The sequence below is a fragment of the Delphinapterus leucas genome, chromosome 3 (assembly GCF_059928025.1).
Source record: "Delphinapterus leucas isolate spDelLeu-1000000601 "Yukka" chromosome 3, BTC_Dleu_Yukka2, whole genome shotgun sequence".
Lineage (NCBI taxonomy): Eukaryota > Metazoa > Chordata > Mammalia > Artiodactyla > Monodontidae > Delphinapterus > Delphinapterus leucas.
The window spans coordinates 107,205,364-107,231,453 of NC_143131.1; the positions used below are offsets into that span (position 1 = coordinate 107,205,364).

A 26,090-nucleotide genomic window follows, 5' to 3' on the forward strand; every position below is an offset into this window, starting at 1 on the left:
ATAGTTTTTATTTTCAAATTTTTGCTTGGTTCTTTTGCATACTTTTTCTTTTTCTCTATAATCCCTTATTTTTGTCATAAGAGCCTCAAAATTATTTTTGAACATTAAAACCCCTTTACTTCCTCTATTGTCAATAGTTCCTGGGTGTGAGTTCTTCTATTCGTTGTGTATACTGACATCCTCTCACTCATTGCAGTAAGTCAACTTTTGTGCCTTGTGATTTTGGTCTGTGAGCTTATCTTCAGTGGGAATAGCTTCCATGGGAGCTCCAAACATTCAGTTCCAAGCTGGCCTCTCTTAGAACCCTTCATGTTTCATTATTTCTGAACCGTTTTAAAAAGTATTTTTGGCTAACAGTTTCTGTATGACAAGTATGAATCAGAATCACACACCATACATGACATGGATTTGAGATTCATATTTCTCCAGGATGATTCTTTGCCACACATTTCCTCCATTCTTGCATTGTCCCTGAATTGGTAGGTGGTATCTTTGTAGCCATTTTTCCCAACTGAAAAGCCTCTTCCTAGCTCAAGGGAATATGCAGGGGAAGGACAGCCCTGTTCCAGTTCCTAACTGTGTACACAAGGCCTACAAAGCTTGCCTCCCATTCCTAACTGACCATGACAACTCCCACCCCTAAAGGTTTATGTCTGCTCACAATATCCCTGCAGGCTGCTTCATTTCCACTCCTGTTCACGATTACTTGCTTTGAGTTTCCTTTGCACTTTTAAGACCCAGATATTTTACTTTCCAGATTTGGAGCCATATATATACATATGTTTTTAGACCTGTAATGTATTTTTCTGTGTTACCATATGACTTGAGTGGAAAGGATGAGTCCCCAAATCAATCCTATCTGTCATATTGATCCACAGTCTGGATTGCCATTTTAACAAACTCACTAGGCACTTCTTATAGACACTAAGGTTTGGAAATCATACATCAAGTTTGGAAGTCACTGCATGACGGAATTCAATACTTTCTCTTTCACCACTACCCCCTCCCCAAACCACCCACAAACACAGAGCCAATCACTCAATCAAATATTACTTCCTAAATATTTTTGTCTTCCTATTACTCCTCAGTTCATTTGGACCATTGAAATGCTTTTATAACTGAAATCCCTATATCTAGACTTTCTCCCTTAAAATTCTACTCACCTCAGGCCATGAGGGTGATCTATCTATAGCATGCATTTGCCCAAGTCTAAAATACTTCCATTCTCTGGAAAATAAAGCCCAAACTTCCCAGAACTGTATAACAGATCATGCATAATCTAGCCTTTATTACTCTTGCTTTTTATCTTGATATCGTGAGCTTGACCTCATGAGGATTCCTACATAGACAATGTTTATGAATCTCAGTCTTGAGCATACTCGAATGACTTTGTCTACATACCTCTTTCTTCACTTATCTCACTCCTATTTATGTTTCAAGGTTCAGCTAAGGCAGTATCTCCTCTAGGGAACCTTATCTGACCCTCCAGGCAGGGTTAGGTGTCCCTCCTCTGTGCTCCCAAAGGACCCTATACATACTCTGCCATAAAACATTATTTTGAAACTTTGTTATATATTTGTTTATTTCACAAGACAACAGCTTCCAAAGAGAAGGGATTATGCTTCAGCTTTGTATTTCTAGCATCTAGTTTAGAGGCTGGCACATAGTAGATATGTTTGTTGAACTAAATTATTATTGAGGATCTCACAAAGCCAGCTCTTTCTAATAAGCTTGATTCTTTCTTAAAATTTTATCTACTTCGGAAAATTTTAACCTGGTCAGAAAAACATATCCTCAAAAGTCATAGACTAAAAAGTTTTCTAGTAGTTTATGCACTTGGAAAATTGGGACTAGTCCAGTAGAAACATTCAACCCTTGATGATATGCTCACTTGGCTCCGCAGGTTGATAGAAATGTCACCTCTAGTATAATTTCTTATCTAATTTACAGATTTTCCCTAATTTACTCTATCATAGAAGATAGTAATAACAATCCCATTGGAAAATAAGAGAGAAGTAATTAGATACCATCTTTTCTCTCTTTAAAATTATGCACAGTGTGACTCCAGTTTCAGATAGAAAAAAAAATAAACAGAAATAAATGATCAAAGACTGTCTAGGAACTATACTCCACATTAAGCTTCTCAGTCAACTTAAGATTCCCCCTTTTCATGTATTGGAATAGCTTGGCATTACTTTGGAGTACTTTGAGGTCCCATAAAGTATTTTTCCCCCTATAATGCACCAAAATTAAGCTAGCCAGCAAAGATCTTTGAGGTGTTTTGTGCCACAAAAATGACATTTCTTTTTCTTCTCTAGTGTGTGTGTGTGTGTGTGTGTTAAGTGCACACAGGGATTATCAAGGGATTTAGAACATTTAAGAAGCACAGGTTCCTTTTTTAAAAAATCTTGAATTACTTTTAAAAAAGAAAAAGAAGATATAATTTTAAAGCTAAAAAAATGGAGATTTTCCTGAAGTGTCCTTTTCATTGTGTCTGTTCCCCACCTCACCCTGAATATTCGAGGCTCAAATCATTTAAACAGAATGAGTTAATTCATCCATATGTAAACCCTGAGGTGGTTTAAAAAATTCCATTTGTCATTAGAGAGTGAATATCAAGGCACTCGCCTCAGATTTCTGTGTTGTTGACAGGCTCGGGAACAGAACTTAAAATTTTCCTGCTAGATTTCTTTGAAGCTTATGAAAGTTGATGAAATAACTTTGAACAATGCAATGAGTGTGAAAGCAGGTGTGGGAATTTTCCTCAGCTGCTATGACCTGCAAAGAGTTTCAAGGGAGTTCAGAAATCAGAGGGACTGAGGTGTTTTGCACCAAGTCTGGGAGGGAGGGAGTGCTGGAGCTCTGAATGGCTCGGTGCCCTTTGGTACTTTGATTACTATCTCTTCATATTTACCCTAAGAACGGAAGCTGATGTACTTCACAAATTCCTTAAGTGCACTGCCATAGGATAGTGTGATTTCCAGAACCAGAGATTCTTCTGCTCCAACTAGTCCCTTTCTTTCTACAGCTGAAACTGGTAAACTAAAGAAAAAATAGACGTTTTGTGGACCAAGCCCCCATGGAAACCTCCCCATCTGCAGCTTACTGTGATTGCTGCTCTCCCAATTCCCAAACTCACATTCCTGCCTGCCCTCGGATATATGAGCACACAAATGTCCACAGGAAACTCATACTGCCTTTGTGGCCAGCACTTGGCTCTTGTCTATAGGTACTCCTTCAGTCAACCTATACAGATATGCATGTCAGAACCAACCAGAAAGCTTAAAAACCAGATTATCAACCCCATACCCAAACTCTTTCCAATTCTGATTGAGTAGAAGTAGAGAGAAGCTTGAGCCGATGTATTTCTTTTCAAAATTCCTCAGATGGCTCTGATACGCAGATGTCGACGTATAGAGCAGAAGGGGAAGCCTTCACAGCCCCTTTCTGAAAGTTTTGAGTTAGCTTGTCTGATAGTCATCTGCCCCTCTGTGCTGCTTTTCTGACAACCACTAAATAGCTATCAAAATTTACCTATTTCTTAGGCTACTGTATTCTTGAGTTATAGCTGCCTGATGGTCCCAGGCCTGTTTGTCAGTGGGATTTTACACTTCCTAACAAAAGAGTTGTAAGTCATATTGACAGTATCATTGGACTTTCCTTTATTAAAAAGGAGGAAGGCCCTATGTCAGACATAAAATAAATGCCTGATTTAGAAATCTTTGATAGAAATCTTACCAAAATCATTTAATAATATCTGAGATGGCTTCTAAATGACTTCCCAATTTGGGACCAATGTTCCTGGTTGACAACAAAAACAAAAAGTAAACATTTTTAGTAAATGAAAATGCAATTTGTAATTAAAAGTTTCAGCTCGTCTAGGAAAGACAAGTGATTATACCGTACTACTATGATCGCTACTGCAAGAAATGTCTTCAACACAAAGACAAGAGGTACAAGCAACATGTGTCCTTCAGTGGTTGAATGGACAAACAAAATCTGATACATACATTCAATGGAATATTATTCAGCCTTTAACAGGAAGGAAATTCTGCCACATGCTACAACATGGATGAAACTTGAGGACACTATGCTAAGTGAAACAAGCCAATAAGAAAAAGACAAATACTGTATAATTCCACTTATGTGAGGTATGAGAGTAGGCAAATTCACAGAAACAGAAAGTAGGAGGGGGAAATGGTGAGTTGTTATATAATGGGTATAAGAGTCTCAGTTCTGCAAAATAAAACAGTTCTGGAGATTAGTTGCACAACAATGTGCATAGATTTAGCACTACTGAACTGTATGCTTAGAAGTGGTTGTGATAATAAATTTTATGCCACGTGCTTTTTATGACAATTAAAAAGGGAAAAAATTGTCTTCAGTTGAAAAGCCAAGTGCATTTGTGACTCAGTAACTGATATTGTCAGTTTAGATAAGGCACTATAGAATTGAAATTAGAGAAAGTAGCTGTCAGCTTTAACTTCAACACATGATATCTGAGCAAAATTAGGGAGCATGTTATTCATCTATCCATTCTTTTAGATAGTTAAAAAGTATTTACTTGTTGTGCATCTCCTAAACTTTAGTTTCATAAAGGCTTGGCTGGCACTGAGTCAGCCTCATTCTTATCTAGAGGGGATTAGATTCAGTCCAGGGTGTCCCAAGGATGTATTTCTGGGGAGATGACATTTCCAGATCTGGGTGGTCTCCTGTCAAGTCAGTGTTGTTCCCCCTATTATTAAGGATGACCTGGAAGTTCAAATCTAAAGAAGCATTGATCAAATATTTCTCCTGTGGGTTTTCTGGGTCAGGACCAGAACAGAAAACTCACCATTTGTCTAACTTGAGAAATCTTCAACTTGTTCCTGATGAACAACACATCTGATTATCCCTAAATCTTACAATCAGTCTCAGACTCTGGAGAGTGTGACACCAGAAGTCAATAGGGAGAGATGAGGCAAGTAGCTTTAAGCCCAGTACACACGTTCCCCTCCCTATGCATTATCCTCACCCATCTCAGAAACAAAGGTGTGTTGATGGGAACAGGCTTAGAGGTCTACCAGATAGGACTTTGAGATCTACTTAAAGACTCCTGTTTGGAAGTTTAGATTCATATGCTATCTTTTCACTGCTAGCTTTCTTAACGGAATTAGAGAAAACACCTTGCAAGAGACGGAAATAAGAGAGACAGACTCTTGAGTCCAAAAAACCAAGGAACAATCCATATCTGGTGACTTGTCTTAAAACAAAGACATTTGTCTAGACTTGTTGGAATATGCACTCTGAAACTTGCAAATATCTACATAGCAAAAGTTCCAATGACTGTCACACCTTCCCTCCCCCACAACCCTTGACTCTTTGCATACTATTCACAATGCCTCTTTCAGTGGGGTTATGCCTTTGCAACATCATCTTGAATGCACAAAAGTCAATTCATATACAGCATCAGATTCCGAAATTAAACTTCTGTTCTAAGGACTATTGAAAGTAACTACACATAATCCAAATATCCTTATCTCACCACCTGTGAAATGTGGCTTCATGACATAAACAAGACAGCTTCTCTAAATAGTGGAGGACAAGACCAAATAAACTGGGCGGGTACCTTCAAGATGGTGGTGGCGTAAGACATGGAGATCACCTTCCTCCCCACAAATACATCAAAAACACATCTACATGTGGAACAACTCCTACAGAACACCTACTGAACGCTGGCAGAAGACCTCAGACTTCCCAAAAGGCAAGAAACTCCCCACATTCCTGGGTAGGGCAAAAGAAAAAAGAAAAAGCAGAGACAAAAGAGTACGGACGGGACCTGCACCTCTGGGAGTGAGCTGTGAAGGAGGAAAAGTTTCCACACACTAGGAAGCCCCTTCACTGGCACACATGGGGGCTGGGTGGGACAGGGAAGCTTTGGAGCCATGGAGGAGAGCACAGCAACAGGGGTGCGGAGGGCAAAGCGGAGAGATTCCCGCACAGAGGATCGGTGCTGACCAGCACTCACCAGCCTGAGAGGCTTGCCTGCTCACCCGCCGGGGCGGGTGGTGGGTGGGAGCTGAGACTTGGGCATCGGAGGTTGGATCCCAGGGAGAGGAGTGGGGTTGGCGGCGTGAACACTGCCTGAAGGGGGCTAGTGCGCCACAGCTAGCTGGGAGGGGGTCCGGGAAAAACCTGGAACTGCCTAAGAGGCAAGAGACCATTGTTTTGGGGTGCGCGAGGAGAGGGGATTCAGAGCATCGCCTAAATGAGCTCCAGAGACGGTCGCGAGCTGTGGCTATTAGCGCAGACACAAGAGACAGGCATGAAATGCTAAGGCTGCTGCTGCAGCCACCAAGAAGCCTGTGTGCAAGCACAGGTCACTATCCACACCTCTCCTCCCAGGAGCCTGTGCAGCCCATGACTGCCAGGGTCCCGTGATCCAGGGACAACTTCCCCGGAAGAACACACAGCATGCCTCAGGCTGCTGCAACGTCACACTGGCCTCTGCTGCCTCAGGCTCACCTCGCATTCCATACCCCACCCTCCCCCGCCCCGACCCCCGGCCTGAGTGAGCCAGAGCCCCCAAATCAGCTGCTACTTTAACCCCATCCTGTCCAGGCAGGAACAGATGCCCTCAGGCGACCTACATGCAGAGGCGGGGCCAAATCCAAAGCTGGACCCCAGGAGCTGTGCAAACAAAGAGGAGAAAGCAAAATCTCTCCCAGCAGCCTTAGGAGCTGTGGATTAAATCTCCACAATCAACTTGATGTACCCTGCATCTGTGGAATACCGGAATAGACAACGAATCATCCCAAAATTGAGGTGTTGGACTTTGGGAGCAACTGTATTGGGGTTTGCTTTCTGCATCTAATTTCTTTCTGGTTTTATGTTTACCGTAGTTTAGTATTTAGAGGTTATTATCATTGGTAGATTTGATTAGTGATTTGGTTACTATCTTCCTTTGTTTTATATATATATTTTTTTCCCTTTTTCTCTTTTTGTGAGTGTGTATGTGTATGCTTCTTTGTGTGTTTTTGTCTGTATAGCTGTGCTTTTACCATTTGTCCTAGGGTTCTGTCTGTGGGGTTTTGTTTTTGTTTTTCATAATTTTTAGCACTTGTTATCATGGGTGGATTTGTTTATTGGTTTGGTTGCACTCTTCTTTCTTTCTTTCAATTACTTTTTTAGTTTTAATAATATATTTTTTAATTTTAATAACTTTATTTTATTTTATTCTTTACCTTCTTTCTTTTTTGTTCTCCCTTTTCTTCTGAGCCATGTGGCTGACAGGGTCTTAGTGCTCTGGCCAGGCTCCGGCTGGAGCCTCTTAGTTGGTAGAGCTGAGTTCAGGATTTGTCCACCAGAGACCTCCCAACCCCACGTAATATCAAACAACGAAAGCTCTCCCAGAGATCTCCATCTCAATGCTAAGACGCAGCTCAACTCAATGACCAGCAAGCCCCACTGCTGGACACCCTAAGCCAAACAACTAGCAAGACAGGAACACAGCCCCACCCATTAGCAGAGAAGCTAAAATCATAAGTTCACAGACACCCCAAAACACACCACTGGACAAGGTCCTGCCCACCAGAAAGACAAGATCCAGCCTCATCCACCAAAACATAGGCACAAGTCCCCCGCACCAAGAAGCCTACACAACCCACTGAACAAACCTTAGCCACTGGGGGCAGACACCAAAAACAACGGGAACTATGAACCTGCAGCCTGTGAAAAGGAGACCCCAAACACAGTAAGTTAAGCAAAATGAGAAGACAGAGAAATATTTAGCAGATGAAGGAGCAAGGTAAAAACCCAACAGACCAAACAAGTGAAGAGGAAATAGGCAGTCTACCTGAAAAAGAATTCAGAGTAATGACAGTAAAGATGACCCAAAATCTTGGAAATAGAATGGAGAAATTACAAGAAACATTTAACAAGGACCTAGAGAACTAAAGAGCAAACAAACAATGACGAACAGCACATAAATGAAACTTAAAATTCTCTAGAAGGAATCAATAGCAGAAAAACTGAGGCAGAAGAATGGATAAGTGATCTGGAAGATAAAATAGTGGAAACAACTACCACAGAGCAGAATAAAGAAAAGAGAATGAAAAGAATTGAGGACCGTCTCAGAGATTTCTGGGACAACATTAAATGCACCAACACTCAAATTATAGGGGTCCCAGAAGAAGAAGAGAAAAAGAAAGGGACTGAGAAAATATATGAAGAGGTTATAGTTGAAAACTTCCATAATATGGGAAAGGAAATAGTCAATCAAGTCCAGAAAGTGAAGAGAGTCCCATACAGGATAAATCCAAGGAGAAACACGCCAAGACACACATTAATCAAACTATCAAAAATTAAATACAAAGAAAAAATATTAAAAGCAGCAAGGGAAAAGCAACAAATAACAAACAAGGGAATCCCCATAAGGTTAACAGCTGATTTCAAAGCAGAAACTCTGCAAGTCAGAAGGGACTGGCAGGACTATTTAAAGTGATGAAAAGGAAAAGCCTACAACCAAGATTACTCTACCCAGCAAGGATCTCATTCAGATGCAATGGAGAAACTGAAACCTTTACAGACAAGCAAAAGCTAAGAAAAGTCAGCACCACCAAACCAGCTTTATAGCAAATGCTAAAGGAAATTCTCTAGCCAGGAAACACAAGAGAAGGAAAAGATATACAAAAACAAACCCAAAACAATTAAGAAAATGGTAATAGGAACATACATATCAATAATTACCTAAAACGTAAGTGGATTAAATGCTCCAACCAAAAGACACAGACTGGCTGAATGGATACAAAAATAAGACTGTATATATGCTGTATACAAGAGACCCACTTCAGACCTAGGGACACATACAGGCTGCTGGGATGGAAAAAGCTATTCCCTGCAAAAGGAAATAAAAAGAAAATGGGAGTATCAATTCTCATATCAGACAAAATAGACTTTAAAATAAAGACTATTATAAGTGACAAAGAAAGACACTGCATAATGATCAAGGGATCACTCCAAGAAGAAGATATAACAATTTTAAATATTTATGCGCCCAACATAGAAGCACCTCACTACATTAGGCAAATGCTAACAGCCATAAAAGGGGGAATCAACAGTAACACAATCATAATAGGGGACTTTAACACCCCGCTTTCACCAATGGACAGATCATCCAACATGAAAATAAGGAAACGCAAGCTTTTAATGACACATTAAACAAGATGGATTTAATTGATGTTTATAGGATATTCCATCCAAAAACAACAGAATACACTTTCTTCGCAAGTGCTCATGGAACAGTCTCCAGGATAGATCCTATCTTGGTTCACAAATCAAGCCTTGGTAAATTTAAGAAAATTGAAATCGTATCAAGTAATTACAGGAAAAAACCTGTAAAAAAATACAAATACATGGAGGCTAAACAATACACTACTAAATAACCAAGCGATCACTGAAGAAATCAAAGAGGAAGTCAAAAAATACCTAGAAATAAATGACAATGAAAACATGATGACCCAAAACCTATGGGATGCAACAAAAGAAGCTCTAAGAGGGAAGTTTATAGCAATACAACCCTACCCCGAGAAACAAGAAACATCTCAAATAAATAACCTAAATTTACACCTAAAGCAATTAGAGAAAAAAGAACTAATAAAACCCAAAGACAGCAGAAGGAAAGAAATCATAAAGATCAGATCAGAAATAAATGAAAAAGAAAGGAAGGAAACAATAGCAAAGATCGATAAAACTACAAGCTGGTTCTTTGAGAAGATAAACAAAATTGTTAAACCATTAGCCAGACTGATCAAGAAAAAAAGGGAGAAGACTCAAATCAATAGATTTAGAAATGAAAAAGGAAAGTAACAACTGACACTGCAAAAATACAAAGGATCATGAGAGATTACTACAAGCAACTAAATGCCAATAAAATGAACAACCTGGAAGAAACGGACAAATCCTTAGAAAAGCACAACCTTCCGAGACTGAACTAGGAAGAAACAGAAAATATAAACAGACCAATCACAAACACTGAAATTGAAACTGTGATTAAAAATCTTCCAACAAGGGCTTCCTTGGTGGCACAGTGGTTGAGAGTCCGCCTGCCGATGCAGGGGACACGAGTTCGTGCCCCGGTCTGGGAAGGTTGCACATGCCACGGAGTGGCTGGGCCCATGACCCATGGCCGCTGAGCCTGCACGTCTGGAGCCTGTGCTCCGCAACGGGAGAGGCCACAGCAGTGAGAGGCCCACGTACCACAATTAAAAAAAAAAAAAATCTTCCAACAAACAAAAGCCAGGACCAGATGCCTTCACAGGTGAATTCTATCAAACATTTAGAGAAGAGCTAACACCTATCCTTCTCAAACTCTTCCAAAATATAGAGGAGGAGGAACACTCCAAAACTCATTCTATGAGGCCACCATCACCCTGATACCAAAAACAGAAAAAGATGTCACAAAGAAAGAAAACTACAGGCCATTAGCACTGATGAACATAGATGCAAAAATCCTCAACAAAATACTAGCAAACAGAATCCAACAGCACATTAAAAGGATCATACACCATGATCAAGTGGGGTTTATCCCAGGAACACAAGGATTCTTCCATGTACACAAATCAATCAATGTGATAAACCATATTAACAAACTGAAGGAAAAAAACCATATGATCATCTCAATAGATGCAGAAAAAGCTTTTGACAACATTCAACACCCATTTATGATAAAAACCCTCCAGAAAGTGGGCATAGAGGGAACTTACCTCAACATAATAAAGGCCATACATGACAAACCCACATCCATCATAGGTCTCAATGGTGAAAAACTGAAACCACTTCCACTAAGATGAGGAACAGGACAAGGTTGCTCACTGTCACCACTATTATTTAACATAGTTTTGGAAGTTTTAGCCACAGCAATCAGAGAAGAAAAAGGAATAAAAGTATCCAAATCAGAAAAGAAGGAAAAGTGTGACTGCTCACAGATGACATGATACTATACATACAGAATCCTAAAGATGCCACCAGAAAACTACTAGAGCTAATCAATGCATTTGGTAAAGTAGCAGGATACAAAATTAATGCACAGAAATCTCTTGCATTCCTATACACTAATGATGAAAAATCTGAAAGAGAAATTAAGGAAACACTTCCATTTACCCTTGCAACAAAAAGAATAAAATATCTAGGAATAAACCTACCTAAGGAGACAGAAGACCTGTATGCAGAAAACTATAAAACACTGATGAAAGAAATTAAAGACAAGACAAACAGATGGAGAGATATACCATGTTCTTGGATTGGAAGAATCAACATTGTGAAAATGACTAGAGTACCAAAGCAATCTACAGATTCAATGCAATCCCTATCAAACTACCAATGGCATTCTTCACAGAACTAAAACAAAAAATTTCAGAATTTGTGTGGAAACACAAAGACCCCGTATAGCCATGCAGTCTTGAGAAAGAAAAACGGAGCTGGTGGATTCAGGCTCCCTGACTTTAGACTATACTACAAAGTTACACTAATCAAGACAGTATGGTACTGGCACAAAAACAGAAAGATAGATCAATGGAACAGGATAGAAAGCCCAGAGATAAACCCATGTAACTATGGTCACCTTAGCTTTGAAAAAGGAGGCAAGAATATTCAATGGAGAAAAGACAGCTTCTTCAATAAGTGGTGCTGGGAAAACTGGACAGCTACATGTAAAAGAATGAAATTAGAACACTCCCTAACACCATACACAAAAATAAACTCAAAATGGATTAAAGACCTAAATGTAAGGCCAGACACTATCAAACTCTTAGAGGAAAACAGGCAGAACACTCTTTGACATAAATCACAGCAAGATCCTTTTTGATCCACCTCCTAGAGAAATGGAAATAAAAACAAATATTAACAAATGTCACCTAATGAAACTTAAAAGCTTTTGCACAGCGAAGGAAACCATAAACAAGACCAAAAGACAACCCTCAGAATGGGAGAAAATATTTCCAAATGAAGCAACTGACCAAGGATTAATCTCCAAAATATACAAGCAGCTCATGCAGTTCAATATTTAAAAAAAAAACCCAATCCAAAAATGGGCATAAGACCTAAATAGACATTTCTCCAAAGAAGATATACTGATTGCCAACAAACACATGAAAGGATGCTCAACATCACCAATCAGTAGAGAAATACAAATCAAAACTGCAGTGAGGTTTCACCTCACACCAGTCAGAATGGCCATCATCAAAAAATCTACAAACAGTAAATGCTGGAGAGGGTGTGGAGAAAACGGAACCCTCTTGCACTGCTGGTGGGTATGTAAGTTGATACAGCCACTATGGAGAACAGTATGGATGTTCCTGAAAAAACTAGAAATAGAACTACCATACGACCCTGTGATCCCACTACTGGGCATATACCCTGAGATACCATAATTCAAAAAGAGTCATGTACCACAATGTTCACTGCAGCTCTATTTACAATAGCTAGGACATGGCAGCAACCTAAGTGTCCATCGACAGATGAATGGATAAAGAAGATGTGGTACATATATACAATGGAATATTGCTCAACCATAAGAAGAAACAAAATTGAGTTATTTGTAGTGAGGTGGATGGACCTAGAGACTGTCTTACAGAGTGAAGTAAGTCAGAAAGAGAAAAACAAATACCGTATGCTAACACATATATATGGAATCTAAAAAAGAAGAAAAAAATCGTTCTGAGGAACCTAGGGGCAGGACAGGAATAAAGACGCAGACGTAGAGAATGGACTTGAGGACACAGGGAGGGGAAAATGTAAGCTGGGATGGAGTGAGAGAGTGGCATGGACATATATACACTACCAAATGTAAAATAGATAGCTAGTGGGAATCAGCTGCATAGCACAGGGAGATCAGCTCAGTGCTTTGTGGCCAACTATCCCTCCTGGGATAAGGAGGGTGGAAGGGAGACACAAGAGGGAGGAGCTATGGGGATATATGTATAAGTATAGCTGATTCACTTTGTTTTACAGCAGAAACTAACACACCATTGTAAAGCAATTATACTCCAATAAAGATGTTAAAAAAAAAAAAGCCTTCTGGGTTAAATCACACACACACACACACACACACACAGACACACACACACACACACACACACACACACACACAAAAGACCCAAAAATTTCAACTAAAATCATAGCTGGATTATGAGGAGTGAAACTGAATTTAGGTTGTAAATGTTGCTTAATGTTTCCCCCAATGTTCAGCCACCTTCACAGAGCAGGACTGACACCTTTTAGTATGGAAGTTTTCAGGTGTGGCAAACCACTGCTATTTCTTGGGTCATCTTTAAAGATTTATGGTACAGGTTGCCCCAGTGGTCAAGAACAGAAACTGCAAGAAAGCCCTATGGGAGAGACTAAGCGAATGATCACCAGATGGAAAGGTTTTCGAAAAACAAAGACAAATTTTGTTGCAGTATTGGAAACATGGTTTTCTTGTCATCAAATGGACACAGACAACAGTGTCACCAATACTAGATAAAATGTCATCTGTCACACATGCATCATCAGTACACATTCATAAGGTATCAGGAATGTGAACAGAATTGAGGAGGGCACTACAAAATGTCTTTGCAGTGAGACCCCCAAAGTGACCTTGCCTTGCAGCACTTGGACAAATGAACCCTAAAGCAGTTCAGTTTTGATCATTGGGTTATATCTACAGTCATCAAGACTGTATATTTGTAACTTATTTGAATATCAACTGTTTGCTTTGTTCCTGTAGCATCTTTGAAGAATTCGATTTTTCTAACTGAAGGCCAGGACACAGTTTTAGTGGCACTTGATATCCCCTCTGAGTCTTTTTTTACAATATGACTTCCTATTTATTACAGTGGATAGCTGAGAAGAAACTGAGAGGAGGAAAATCAAGAAAAGAGAATGTTTAGGAAGCAATAATAACTGAACTGTTAAACACTGTCTGAGGTTTTAGATAAAAGTAGTTGGTCTCAGCGTATGTGAACTATGTATCGTTGATTCTGTTGTCACTTCCCAACATCTGCTTCAGCAATTTATTCTCCTCACTTGAATTTGTATTGTCAGATTAGTTTAATATTCAAGTGAATCCTCCCTTTCAAGTAAAAGAGTTAAAAAGACAAATCACATCTTGAGCTAGGAGTCAAGCTGGATGCTTTAGTTCCTGGTGATTTCTCCATATGCATTTAAATGTCTTTAGTCAAATTAACTGTCAAACATGGCTTGCAATGAACCTGACTGGAAACTTTAAATTTTTTTAGGGAGAAACTTGAGATTCTTGCCTCTTATGAAATTATTTTCATTTCCAGACATAGACCAGATTAAAGGAATTGAAAAATTAAAGAATGGACAAACTGCTCATTTAATTGCACCTAGAGAATATTTGACTAATAGATATCACTGTAAAGCCCTTTGCTCAATAATTCATTGCAAGAACCAACATCTCAGAAGTTCTACTTATAAAGAATAAATATCCTAAAATAATAATATCGCTATCAATATTAACTAATACAGTGCCACTAAGCAATTTACAAAACATTCACCCATACACTCAGTCTCTTACTTTTAACGTCGTAAACATTTTTATATGAGATCAGATCCATTTCACCTTAAACTTAAAAATTTCTGCTCTAAAATTGTTTCAATTTTGCATTAAGAAAACAGCAGTTTTTAAAAAACATTGTATTTCATGGGAAAGTAATACACATCACAGAGAACTTCCTACTTTGCTGCTTTCTCTAGTTTCTCTTAAACACTGTACAAAGCTATTTCATGCTATATGAGAATCATTTCTCCTATGATAATTTTCATCTCTTCTACTTAGGTTTCCTTATGATTTGTTAAGCTGTTTTGAGACCAGCTCCTGTCCTCACTAAGCCTATATCCCCTATAATTTCACTGCTCTTAGGGAAGAGTGGTGTTTCTGAAGGAGAGGGATATTTCCTGGGAAGGTTAACTTAATTAGGTTCTTTATCACACAGAAAAACCCTTCAAGGTGAGTTAAGCAACTTGGTGCTTCAGGATCTTAATTTTTCAGTCCTCGAACACATGCTTGTGCTTTATGATTCAAGATAAGCCACAGATGGCCAATAGCTACAAATTTTTTCCCAGAAGGCAGCCTTAGTCAAGTTCCAAAGGAATGCTGAGCACAGAAAAACAAGACAAATATCTGCCCAGTAATAAAGTCATTGCAGAGAAAAAGCTCTTCATTATTTTAATAATCATGTTGGAGGAGATGGGTAGCGCTGTCATAAGGCAGATATAGGAATTCTTTTTCACCACCTGTATATTCTGTCCTCTGATTTCTGTGCTCTTCCATTATGGATGTTTGCCTATGTTACCAACACCTGTAGAGGTGGGGCTGAGAAGCTGAAATTTCTTCACATACATCTTTGGCCCTTTGGGCTTTCTCTGTCGCCAGAGAGGGTTGGACTGAAAAACAGGCTTCCTAGCAGGCTCTGTTTGGTGTGTGACTTAGGTACACTTCTCCCGCCATTCTCAGGGTGTGATTTGAGATGGTAAGCCCAAAAAGTAGATTTGGCTTTAGCAAACACTGGCTGCGTTTTCTTTTCACAAGACCTATCGAACACTCTATTTTGTTCTGTGCTGTGCTCAGCTAATAATATAAAAACCAATTTATTGCACTGTACGTTCTTTCTCAAAAATCTCGGCTGCAACCATTGTAAAGCAATTATACTCCAATAAAGAAGTTAAAAAAAAAATCTCGGTTGTCAGCCTGATTAATGTTTACTGGGTAAGAATGTTGAGGCAGGGTTACACTCACATAAAGAAAGAACGTACAAGCAGTACCCGTTAATCTCAGAAATGGATTTGTCTTGAGTACAGATATTCTGATGCTATATGAAAGCAAGTTGGCCGGTAGATATTGGTGCAGCTTATTTTTTTGAAGTTAGCAGGATCTCAATTACCTAAAAATTATTCTTTCTATCAAGTGGAACCCTCATATGTATCATATAGAATGACCTGAGTCCAGTAATTCCTGTTAAAAGAGGGCTTTAAGGGAAGGCTGCCTGCCCATCACAACCACCCATGCTATAAAGGCCTTGCCATCACACTTCAATACTACTCTTTTATCACCAACTCTGTTATATTGACTTTCTACTTGTACTCACTCTGTAACTATCCAAGGTTACCTTTACGAACCTAACAAAGTAATGGTGCTATTGATTAATGAAGCCTCATGTTACCATTGAAAATAAAAATCAGCATCTGGAATCGAAAGACCTTGATTCAAGTCAATTTAGCTACTTCCTTACTAGACGCCATGATAAGATCTACTCAAGCTCTCTGGGACCTCAGCTCTCTCCTCTGCAAAATAGAGACGCCAACGTAGATGACAATTAGGTTTCATCAATGAGCAGCCGCTATTGGGACTGCAGGTTAAGGATGACGAAGCCACAGGTGCAACCTGGTGTGAAGGGATCCCCACATCAAAGGCTTGCCATAGAGCACTAAGGAACATCCATGGAACATATTCATCATCCCTGGGCTTTTAAAATATTCACCTGAGGCAGTATAAACATAAAACAAAACAACAGACGTGAAACTGATTGTTTAAGCCAAGTTTTATCCAAATGCTGCTCTCACTTTTAATAGTTTCATTATTAATGATGGGTTGTTAGAAGAGAAGTGAAAGGAGAAAACTAGCTATACCTTCTGTATTCAAACCATTCTCTTATATGTCCTTGGTAGTGAGCATTTTATCAGCAGTCCTCTGGAGACAAAACCTACCTGTTATGTATGCTCTCTAAGTGAATGACGGTGGGCTGGATGGGGTAGATTTCAGACAAAATGGGAAGAAGCTGTGCTCTGGCAGGCCCAAGACAGAGATTCCACAGGAAGCAAGAGGCAGGGCCTTAGAGCACTCCTCATATCGTTCCAGGAAGGCAGCCACCTACTTTGCCTAGGCGTCGGGCCAGCTCTGGCAGGAGATTGGATCAAGGCTATTTGCATGTCTGCTTCAGGACATTAAGTTTTGTCTACCCATACAAAGTAAGGAGGAGATCAATGCAATCAGGCAGAAAACGTAATTTAGAAGAAGAAAAAGGAGGAGGAAAAGAAGAAAGAAAAGACAAAATTTTGCTTTCAATGAAGTATAAATTTTATTTTTTGTAAAGTGTGACAGAGTCATCTGTAGAGAAGATACTTTAGTGTTTTAGTGGCCAGTTTAGAGTTTCCCTTACGTGTTTCAAGGAATAATGACAAAAACCAGAAAGACATACCCACTACATTGCAAACATAGCATTGGGTACTGTCATTTATGTGTTATGTCATTTAATCCCCACCAACTCTTTGAAATGGGATCTAGAGCCTGAAGATGTCATGCGTCTGGCCTAATTTCTCACGGCCAATATTTGACAAAGCCCAGCTTTAGAATCCGAGGCCATGATTCAAAGTGTGTAGAAAGACCAAGAAATTTTAAACAGTGCTGGCAACTCTGTGTTGAACTCTTCTATAAATAGTTGCCTGATTATCCCTAATTCCCACTGACTTGGTACAATGCAAGCTATTCAGCAAAGTGATACGGATAAATATTTCCTTTTCCAAACACTGCACAAATACATGATTTCCTCCCTCTGTCCACCCTGTAGGAGAAGTAGGAAAAGAGCAAGGTAATAGGAATTTACCTCTAAGCTATAAAGCCTTCCTATCCTTTCAGTAATCACTGAGGGGAGCTCCTGCTTACTAGGGAGACCATAACAGACTCCATTAGATTCAAGTACAACACTTGGGTTGCCTGGCTAGAGAATGCCAAAAAAGCAAAGGAAAATATTATTATTACTGAAATCATTTGATGTCTATGACTAATAAAACACATGTTGGCAAACGGAATTTTTAGAAATGCCCAAAGGACTTGGTTAAAGCTATGAATTAATAGCATACAGTAGTTCTGTCTGGAGAAAATTTTAAAAAGAAAAAAAGACAATGCTGTTAAACTGTTTTAAACTTTATCTGAATAACCAAAAAGTCCAAACAGAAATCTTAAGCAACCAATCTAGGTCCTTTATTCAACTTTAAATTTAAATTTCCCCTCCCCTTTCTTACAGCTGAATAAGAAAGTTTATACATTTTGAGTCACATTATTCTTGAATTCTGAGGGACCCACAGGCCTTCTTGCCCAACATCTCACAAATACCAGAATTATCTCTAAAGTATCTCTGACAGCTGTATCCACGTTAGAGACTATGAGGGTTGAGGTGTCCATTCATGCAAGTGCTGTGTCCCTGGAGGGCTAGGGGTGGAAGGAATTGGGGGTAAGCCAGACCTCCAGTTACTTCTTGACCCAGGTCCCAGAGGTTACTCTGGGCCTGCCTGAAGATGTCCACCCAGGCAGGCTGTGCCCGAGTCTGCCCAGAGCAGGAGGTCTTTGCCTCATCCTATCTTGTTATGGATTCAAGCTCTAACTGCTGGAGGGTGCTTTCTCATGCTGTGCCACAATCTGCCTCCTTGTGTTTCCTCCACATTGTTTCTTATGCTATCTCTGGAACAATACTGTTTGACTCAACTTCCTCTCCTCTTGAGTACCCCTTAGATAACTGAAGTCAACTGTCATAACTCCTCTATATACTGTCTTCTCCAAACTAAATATCCTCAGCTTCTTTCTCAGATCATAAGGCAAATAGACAAATATTATAACAATAATAAGAGACATAAAACAATAAGAGAAAGACAAAAAGGTGGTCTGGAAACAGGAATTTTCTAAAAGAGTTGTCTTTTTCGTAAGAGGGAAGAGATATGGGAACATATGTATATGTATAACTGATTCACTTTGTTATAAAGCAGAAACTAACACACCATTGTAAAGCAACTATACTCCAATAAAGATGTAAAAAATAAAAAAGAGTTGTCTTTTTAACTGAAAAGCTGAAAATTTTAAGTGGTACCAAGGAGCGCTATATATTTCCACTGAGTTCCTGTGTGCTATCCCTTAAGTCATCCCGTCAGGATGGAAATATAGCTCGTTAAGAGTTTTACTTAATGACACCATGCCAGCTCCTAGGGATCAGCCAGCAATTCTCACCAACTTGCATTTATTTTTGCTTTATTTAGTATCAATGTCTACTCTGAGAAAAGTTTCTGGAAGAATATTTACCTGCATACGAATAGATGTGACACGTTTTCAGAATTTGAATACCACCTATTAAGAATTAAGGGAGGGGCAATGTAAGGAAACTAAATCCTTAGTTCTTTCTCCTCCCAAAATTTTATCATGTAAAATTTCCACATATAGAAAAGTTGACATAATTTTATAGTAAACGCCTATATCCCTCATAGCTAGACACTACAACTGACACTTTGCTATCTTCACTTTATCACGTATCTACGAGTTTCTCTATCCATCCATCAACCCGTCTTACCTTCCTACTCGTTTCAGGGTAAATCGTGCTCCTCAGTACACCAGATGCCTGACACTTCAGCCTGTGTATCATTATCAGTTCTTTTTTGAGACTTTTCATTAGCACTCTGTTCTGAATCCCTCTTGCCATCCTTTCCCTCGTTCCCTCCACTTTCTCAATTTTCGTTTCTACATCCTTCCTCCCACTTTCCATCCCCAATGTCCTAAGTGGTAAAAGCAAAGTGAAAAATCTGAGCATGGAGCCGTCTTGAAGCAGCATCAGGAAAGGCCCCTCACAGGTGTGATCGCCATAGACCTGGGATAGATGAGGTGTGCATGAACAAGCTAATGCAAACCAATTTACAAGACAGAGAAGTACAGATTAGCAAGACAATTTAATTTACTGTGAGAAACACAGCTACCAAATACTTAGGCACCTGCACCTCTTCATCAGCTCAGTCTCTCCCTGAACTAAGCTGCATGACAGGCCAAATTGTGAAGGGTTTAGGTGACCAGAGACACAGAGAAAGACAGTGAGTAAGAAGGTCTTAGTGACATGGAGCAGAGATCTTATCAGCACTGTTTTAACAGCTGGCCAGCACGGTGTCTAACACCAAAGGGGTGCTTCATAATTAGTACAATGATAAAATGAGCACATGAATGATAACTGCCCCTCTAGCGGAACGTCTGTGGCTCAGGGCGCCTCTCACCTGGATGGGCTGAGTAAATTCTGCCCATTTCCACCCCTCTGACGCTCTTTAATGAAGTTCCATGACCACCATTCTCCTTTGAATAATGCATTTTCTTTTATCCGGGCATATGCCATTAATTAAGCTTTCATGAAGTCCTGTCTTGCTGTCTTTAAAATGAGAGGTCTGTGACTATCTAATCCCATCTTTGATAAACTGATTTTATTGACTTTACTCTCAAAACAGGGAGTGATTCCCTGCTACCTGAGTCTACTGTTTTTAAAGATCGGGGAACACCATCTTCCCTGGTGAGCAAAAACTATTCCTTATCTCAAGATTTATGTCTGATAAGAAATGTTAGTCGTTTATTTTCTGGGCTTCCTAATTACCAGCCCACAAAGACTTGGCAAGGTGAGCTCTTCAGTGGAAAGGCAGCAACACAAAAATGCAAACGCAGCCCTTTTCACAACAGACAGCTTCTCTGTAGTTGCAGAGAAATCCAAGTTTGATAAATCAAATCCATCGTGAGAACCATAAATGGAGCTTTCTAGTCATATAGTTTCAATGGGAATCCTTTGGTTATGTAACAACTTCTTAATGTAGTTCCTTCAAAGGTCTCGATGTCATAAATCAGATTATTTTATAGCAAGGAATTCCTGTCCTTGCTATCTCAATTGCTTGAAAACCCTCTTACCGCTGACCACTTTCTCTAAATAGATACCATAGTAAATATTTATAAACATCAGCATTTCGTGGTAGCATCACATGTTTTAGAGTTTATTTGAATGCAAACCATTATGCTGTTAGGGCAAACGTGACAGGATCAAGGCGGTGATTATTTCATGTGAGTCTACGTACAGACTGGAAAAAAAATCAGATGGTTTCAGGTTTTGGCACTTCAATGGTAAAATGCAGACTGCCAACTAGAGTTCTTTTCTAATTGCCTCTATATATAAGCAGTCAAAACACAAGGCTCAGATCCAGATAAAAACCATTCAATAGGGTGAACGATACTATGATGCAGAGAGTAGGCTTTTACTGTTGGTGATTCCAGGTCTCTGACAGGAGCACATGTACCTCAGACAGGACTCAGTCTAGATGAACAGGGAGCATTTCATCTAAGCCGGCTTTCAAAGGCCCTGTTTGTTCAGACATCATTAGTTCTTTTTATTCCTTTGATGCATGTGTCTCTAGTGACGGAAACTCTTATTTTTTTAAGAAACTAAAGCACAAAAGGAAACTGGAAAAGCTACAAACTGATTTGGCAACAGCTAAGCAAGAGGCTGCCATCACAGTCCTGGAACTCAATGAGAAGATAAAGACTCTATGTGAAGGAAAGCCAGCCCCTAGAGGTCAGTATTACCATGTGACAGTCACACACTGGCCCTTGGTCCTAGGTGATGCATATAGCTTTTCTGGCAACAAAGCAGAAAGCAAGGCCACAGTGCCAGGCAGTGTGCTGGTGTGGCCCGACCTCCATTCTGCATGATTAGAGACAGCACGCAAACTCCTAACTCCAGGCTGGGTGTGATTTCACAGTGTGAGAGGCAGGGGATGAATAAGCGGTTCCTTAAAGAAGAGTCTCTGAGACTGAAGAGGGGACTGAAACAGATCTGATAAGTGTCTTGCTGGGTGGCCGTGAGGGAAGAGCAGTGCCCAAGGAGGAGACCTCAGGCCCCAAGGGATGGGGCTCTGAAGTGGGGCAAGGAGAGGGGCTTGTCTAAAAGTGTAGACGGGCCGATAGACTGACTGAGACGGGCACGGGGAAGGAAAGCAATTTGTGTTTTAACAATAGGCTAACGAGCTAGAAACAAACAGGGAAGCCTGGTTGGGAATGAAATCTGGGTGGTTCAGAAAAATTGAATAGCCACTCTGGTTTGGATTTTTAAAAAAGTTTTCTCTCAGAGATGATTACAAACCTGGGGGAGAAAGCCCCTCGGACTGCCATCATTAGCAATAATGTGAGTTCACATTTAATACTACGTGGCAGGCATCTTGCTCAGTATTTCATGTGCGTTTAATTCTCAGAATAACCTCTGAAGCAAGTACGTTTACGGATTCCACAAGAATAAGCACAGGCTTAGAGATGTGGATTATTACCTTGCCCCAGGACAGACGTGTGTGGCAACCTGGGCAATCACCCCAGGGCGCCTGCGCAGCTCTGGTGCAGTGAGGCTATTTCTCTGCTCTGCGGCAGCGATAGCAAACCTCATTCTGCCGGGTGGATCTCTTGCAAAACTATGATTCCTTGGGACGAATGTCTTCCTTTGATGTGCAGCACTCTTGTAAAGCCAGGAACATGCAATTGTTCTTACTCCTGCTTCCTTTATTACTCATAAGTAATTATGAAAAAAGAGGAGGAATGTGGAAAGAGTGGAGGAGGAGAAAGTAGGTGACATGGTGGCTGCAGAAAGTGAGACACTCCCAGCATCCTGACCACATGGGAAACTGTTTAATATGAGTTTGGTTTTAATTTTCAATTTTGAATAGCACTTCCCCGAGATTGAAATGGCATGTAACACCATCACTTTGAAACGCAGCCTTTTCTCTTCCCACAGAACAACATAAAGACAGTTTAATTTGCTTTCACCACCTTGAAATCTAAAAGAATAAAATCCAGTAGAGAATATTACGCATTTAAAGGTCTTTATTCTAAGGCATCATGGCCATATTTCAAATTGGTTGCATAAGAAGAAGCTGACGATGATTGTACAGCACATTGGAGAAAGTTCTCCAGCTCACCTGAGAGAAGCTTTCAACTTCTCAACTGTATTTTGAATCTAGTGGAAAAAAAGATTTTATTGCAAGGTATCTACTTCTCATTACTCTCTCTTTTTTTTTTTTTTTTTTTTGCGGTACGTGGGCCTCTCACTGTTGTGGCCTCTCCACAACGCACAGGCTCCGGACACTCAGGCTCAGCGGCCATGGCTCACGGGCCCAGCCGCTCTGCGGCATGTGGGATCTTCCCGGACCGGGGCACGAACTCGAGTCCCCTGCATTGGCAGGCGGACTCTCAACCACTGCACCACCAGGGAAGCCCTCATTACTCTCATTTTTGACAAAAATAATATCATTTGCTATCTAATGATGATTTTGTCCCTTTGAGAGTTTGATGGGTCAAAATTAAAATAGTACTGAGGCACGAGGACTCTAATGGTTGTGGAGAGAGGTTAGAAAACATTAAATCCCACCTTTGCTTCTTTGTCCATTTTTTTCTCTATATTTCTGTTTAAAAGGGAAAAAAACTACCTACCTGTACAGGAAAAAACAAAACAAAACAAAAACCCTAATGTATTATGAACAGATATAAATTTAAAGTCAAGTACTCCAAGGTCAATTATGGATGAAAGCAGGGACTCCCTTTTCAACCCATGTGTTGCTTCTTTTATTTGGTGGAGAACCTGAGTCAGTGGACTGACATACAGCAGGAAGGTCTTAAACCAAATATTTGCACAATCTTACTCTCCCATGGGTCTCATGCAGCCTCACCCTGCATTCAGTAACCCAGGAGATTGTCAAGGCCGTTGTGGCCCCAGAGTAATATGAGCTCTCATTCTCAGACACGTTGGTCACCTTGCCCTACCTCTCAATTGATTTGAAAGTAAAGTCTGAAAAGATGTAGGTAACTTTAACACACAATGAATCCCATTTAACAGCTGGACAATTAGGGTTGACCCAGCTCCCACACATAGTCCTTGACCAGAACACCACTCCTTCCCTAGTTAGTCCTGTGTCCTTTTATAAAATGCTTGTTTTTGGTTTTTAGACATCTGTTTGTAAATGGCAGATGCCCCCAGTTATAATAGCTTAAGGAGAAAGGGTGCTTTATTGGCACAACTGTAAACAAACTAACAAAGTGCATGCCATCAGCCTTAGAGTCCCATAGATTCAGGGTCTCAGATCCCATCAGGGCACCTGTGTCTCTCCACTCTGCTTCTCTCTGCATTGAGACTTTCATTCCCTCAAGTGGGATGTCAGGAGAGTCTGGACACATGGCCACAATTAATTAAGGGCTGCCCTCCTTCTCTCTCCTCCAGAGAGGGAAAAAAAAGCATTTTTCCACCAGCTCCAGTTAGAAAAAGTACAAGAAAATACACTGTCCTGGTTTGGGTTGGGTACTCATCCAGGGCCATGAATCAATCTTTGTAGCCAGGGGTGGGGAAGTATGGTTGGACAAGCCTGGTCATGCACCAGCCGCCGGGCGGAGGGGCACAGGGAAATAACAGGGCGAAAGGAGGATGCTGTGACTAGCCGCTTCCAGAAGCACAGAGCTGGACTGGGAGAAGAATACTTCCTCAGAGGAAGGGCTAGCCCATTGCAGGAAAGAAAGAGTGAGGCACAAAATCCATATGTCTGATCCACTTTCAGCTGGCAATCAAGTTAAAATATAATAAAATGCTTAATGAGTCACCCATCCATGTGTATTTGCACTTTTAAAGTAGATTCTTCTTGATGAACAAAAGACCTTCATGATCCAAGAAATAAATGTCCAGCAATATAACTTCTGACCCCACAGTAGATGGAGAGTGAACCACTTTGGGAAAGGAGACCCCTTCCAGCCTCCATCAAGGGACATCGTGGTTGTCTACTCTGAAAGCCGATCTTATTGTAACAATTGAAAATGCAAGAGGGGAAAAAGTGTTGATTCTAATTGACATGCTATCTGGATTAACATGAAGCTACTTCTCTGCTATAGTTACAAACCAGTGCCTATAGTTATAACAAGCAGATTAAAGAGATGGATGCAAATAAATTAGAATTTCTTTTTATGCAAATGTGCACAATTTTTCCCTGTTTGGTTCATTTTCTAAGTAAGACTATTTATAAGGTTGCCATTCAACCTCTGATCAGAGGAATGTCCTGGAATACTAGGAATACTTTTAAGCATGTTCAAATTGATGAAACAGTGAGCTACCAAATTTTTTTTAACACGTAAACACAGAAAAACTATTTCGTTGGCTATGTACTTAAATTACCTCCAAGGAAATAAATGATTTTAGTCAATGGCAAGTTCAACCAAAAAGCAAAACACCTTTATTATAAAACTGGCACTGCAGGAAACTTACTTACAGCCTATCCTTGTTTGTTGATTTTACTTTGTACAGATAATCACAGCCCAGGGCAGATTCCTTGCCTCATCTCCACAACCTGCATCTGAAGTGCTCACAGTTTAATTCACTCACAGAATTCAGTGAAACGCCTATTATACCCGTTCAAAGCTTGAGTCCACCTTTTGGTAAACATTAGTAGGCAGACACCTAAGGTTAGATTTCAAAACCATCTCTGCTCCCTTTGGTTTTGGAGCACAAAGTTACTTTGTAAAGGACCTTGGTGACTAAGTCCTGTTGTTGGCACATAAGCATCAAGTCACCTGCTAAGATGAAAGCTTGTATCTTTGACCAGAACGTCCGGGACCTGGTTTATAGACTTCAAGCTAGCATACTAAAGGGAATGCACTCTTCTGGATTTTATTTTCCTTTTAGTTCTTTTCTCTTAATATGCACAGCTGGTATATCAAATAACATATATCTAATTCCCACAGGCAAGTTCCCATTGTCCCACTGAAAGCCGTATCAACTTTAAGTCATCTCTTGGTTTTACTCTTATTAAGAAGACTCTCCCAGGTAGTACAGGTACATCCCTGGGCATTACCCAGGGCTCATGGTCTGAATAGAGCCAAACACACTTTCGAGGGAGGCTTGTAATAGGATTGACTTTTCGTGACACAAAATTATTTTTAAACACTATCCCATTAATTTTAAGAATCATACTTGCTGTCCTATACAATTATGAAAGTCAGGAGATATATCTCTTTGCCAAAACCCCAGAGCCAACTCTAACTAGCATTCTAAAGAGTATCTTTTTATCATGATGTCCATCCCCAGGCACTCAGCCCAAACCTTCTCTCCCTCTTTTTATTCTCCTCCTGCAAACCTCCTTGGGATCAAAACTCCTACTGCAACTAGATGTTAAGAAAACAGGGATTTGAGGGGGATAAAAATGTTCTGGAATAAGATAGTAGCAACACTTGCACAGACATTGTCAATACA

General features: G+C 40.1%; 1 protein-coding gene across 1 annotated transcript in view; it reads left to right on the top strand.

Annotated features, from left to right (window-relative positions):
• Window positions 1-26,090, top strand: part of CCDC192 (coiled-coil domain containing 192) — a 198,196-nt gene that overhangs the window by 108,750 nt on the left and 63,356 nt on the right. The window contains 1 exon segment of the mRNA XM_022588705.3: window positions 21,260-21,392. Within this exon segment, the coding sequence (XP_022444413.2) occupies window positions 21,260-21,392 (133 nt within the window).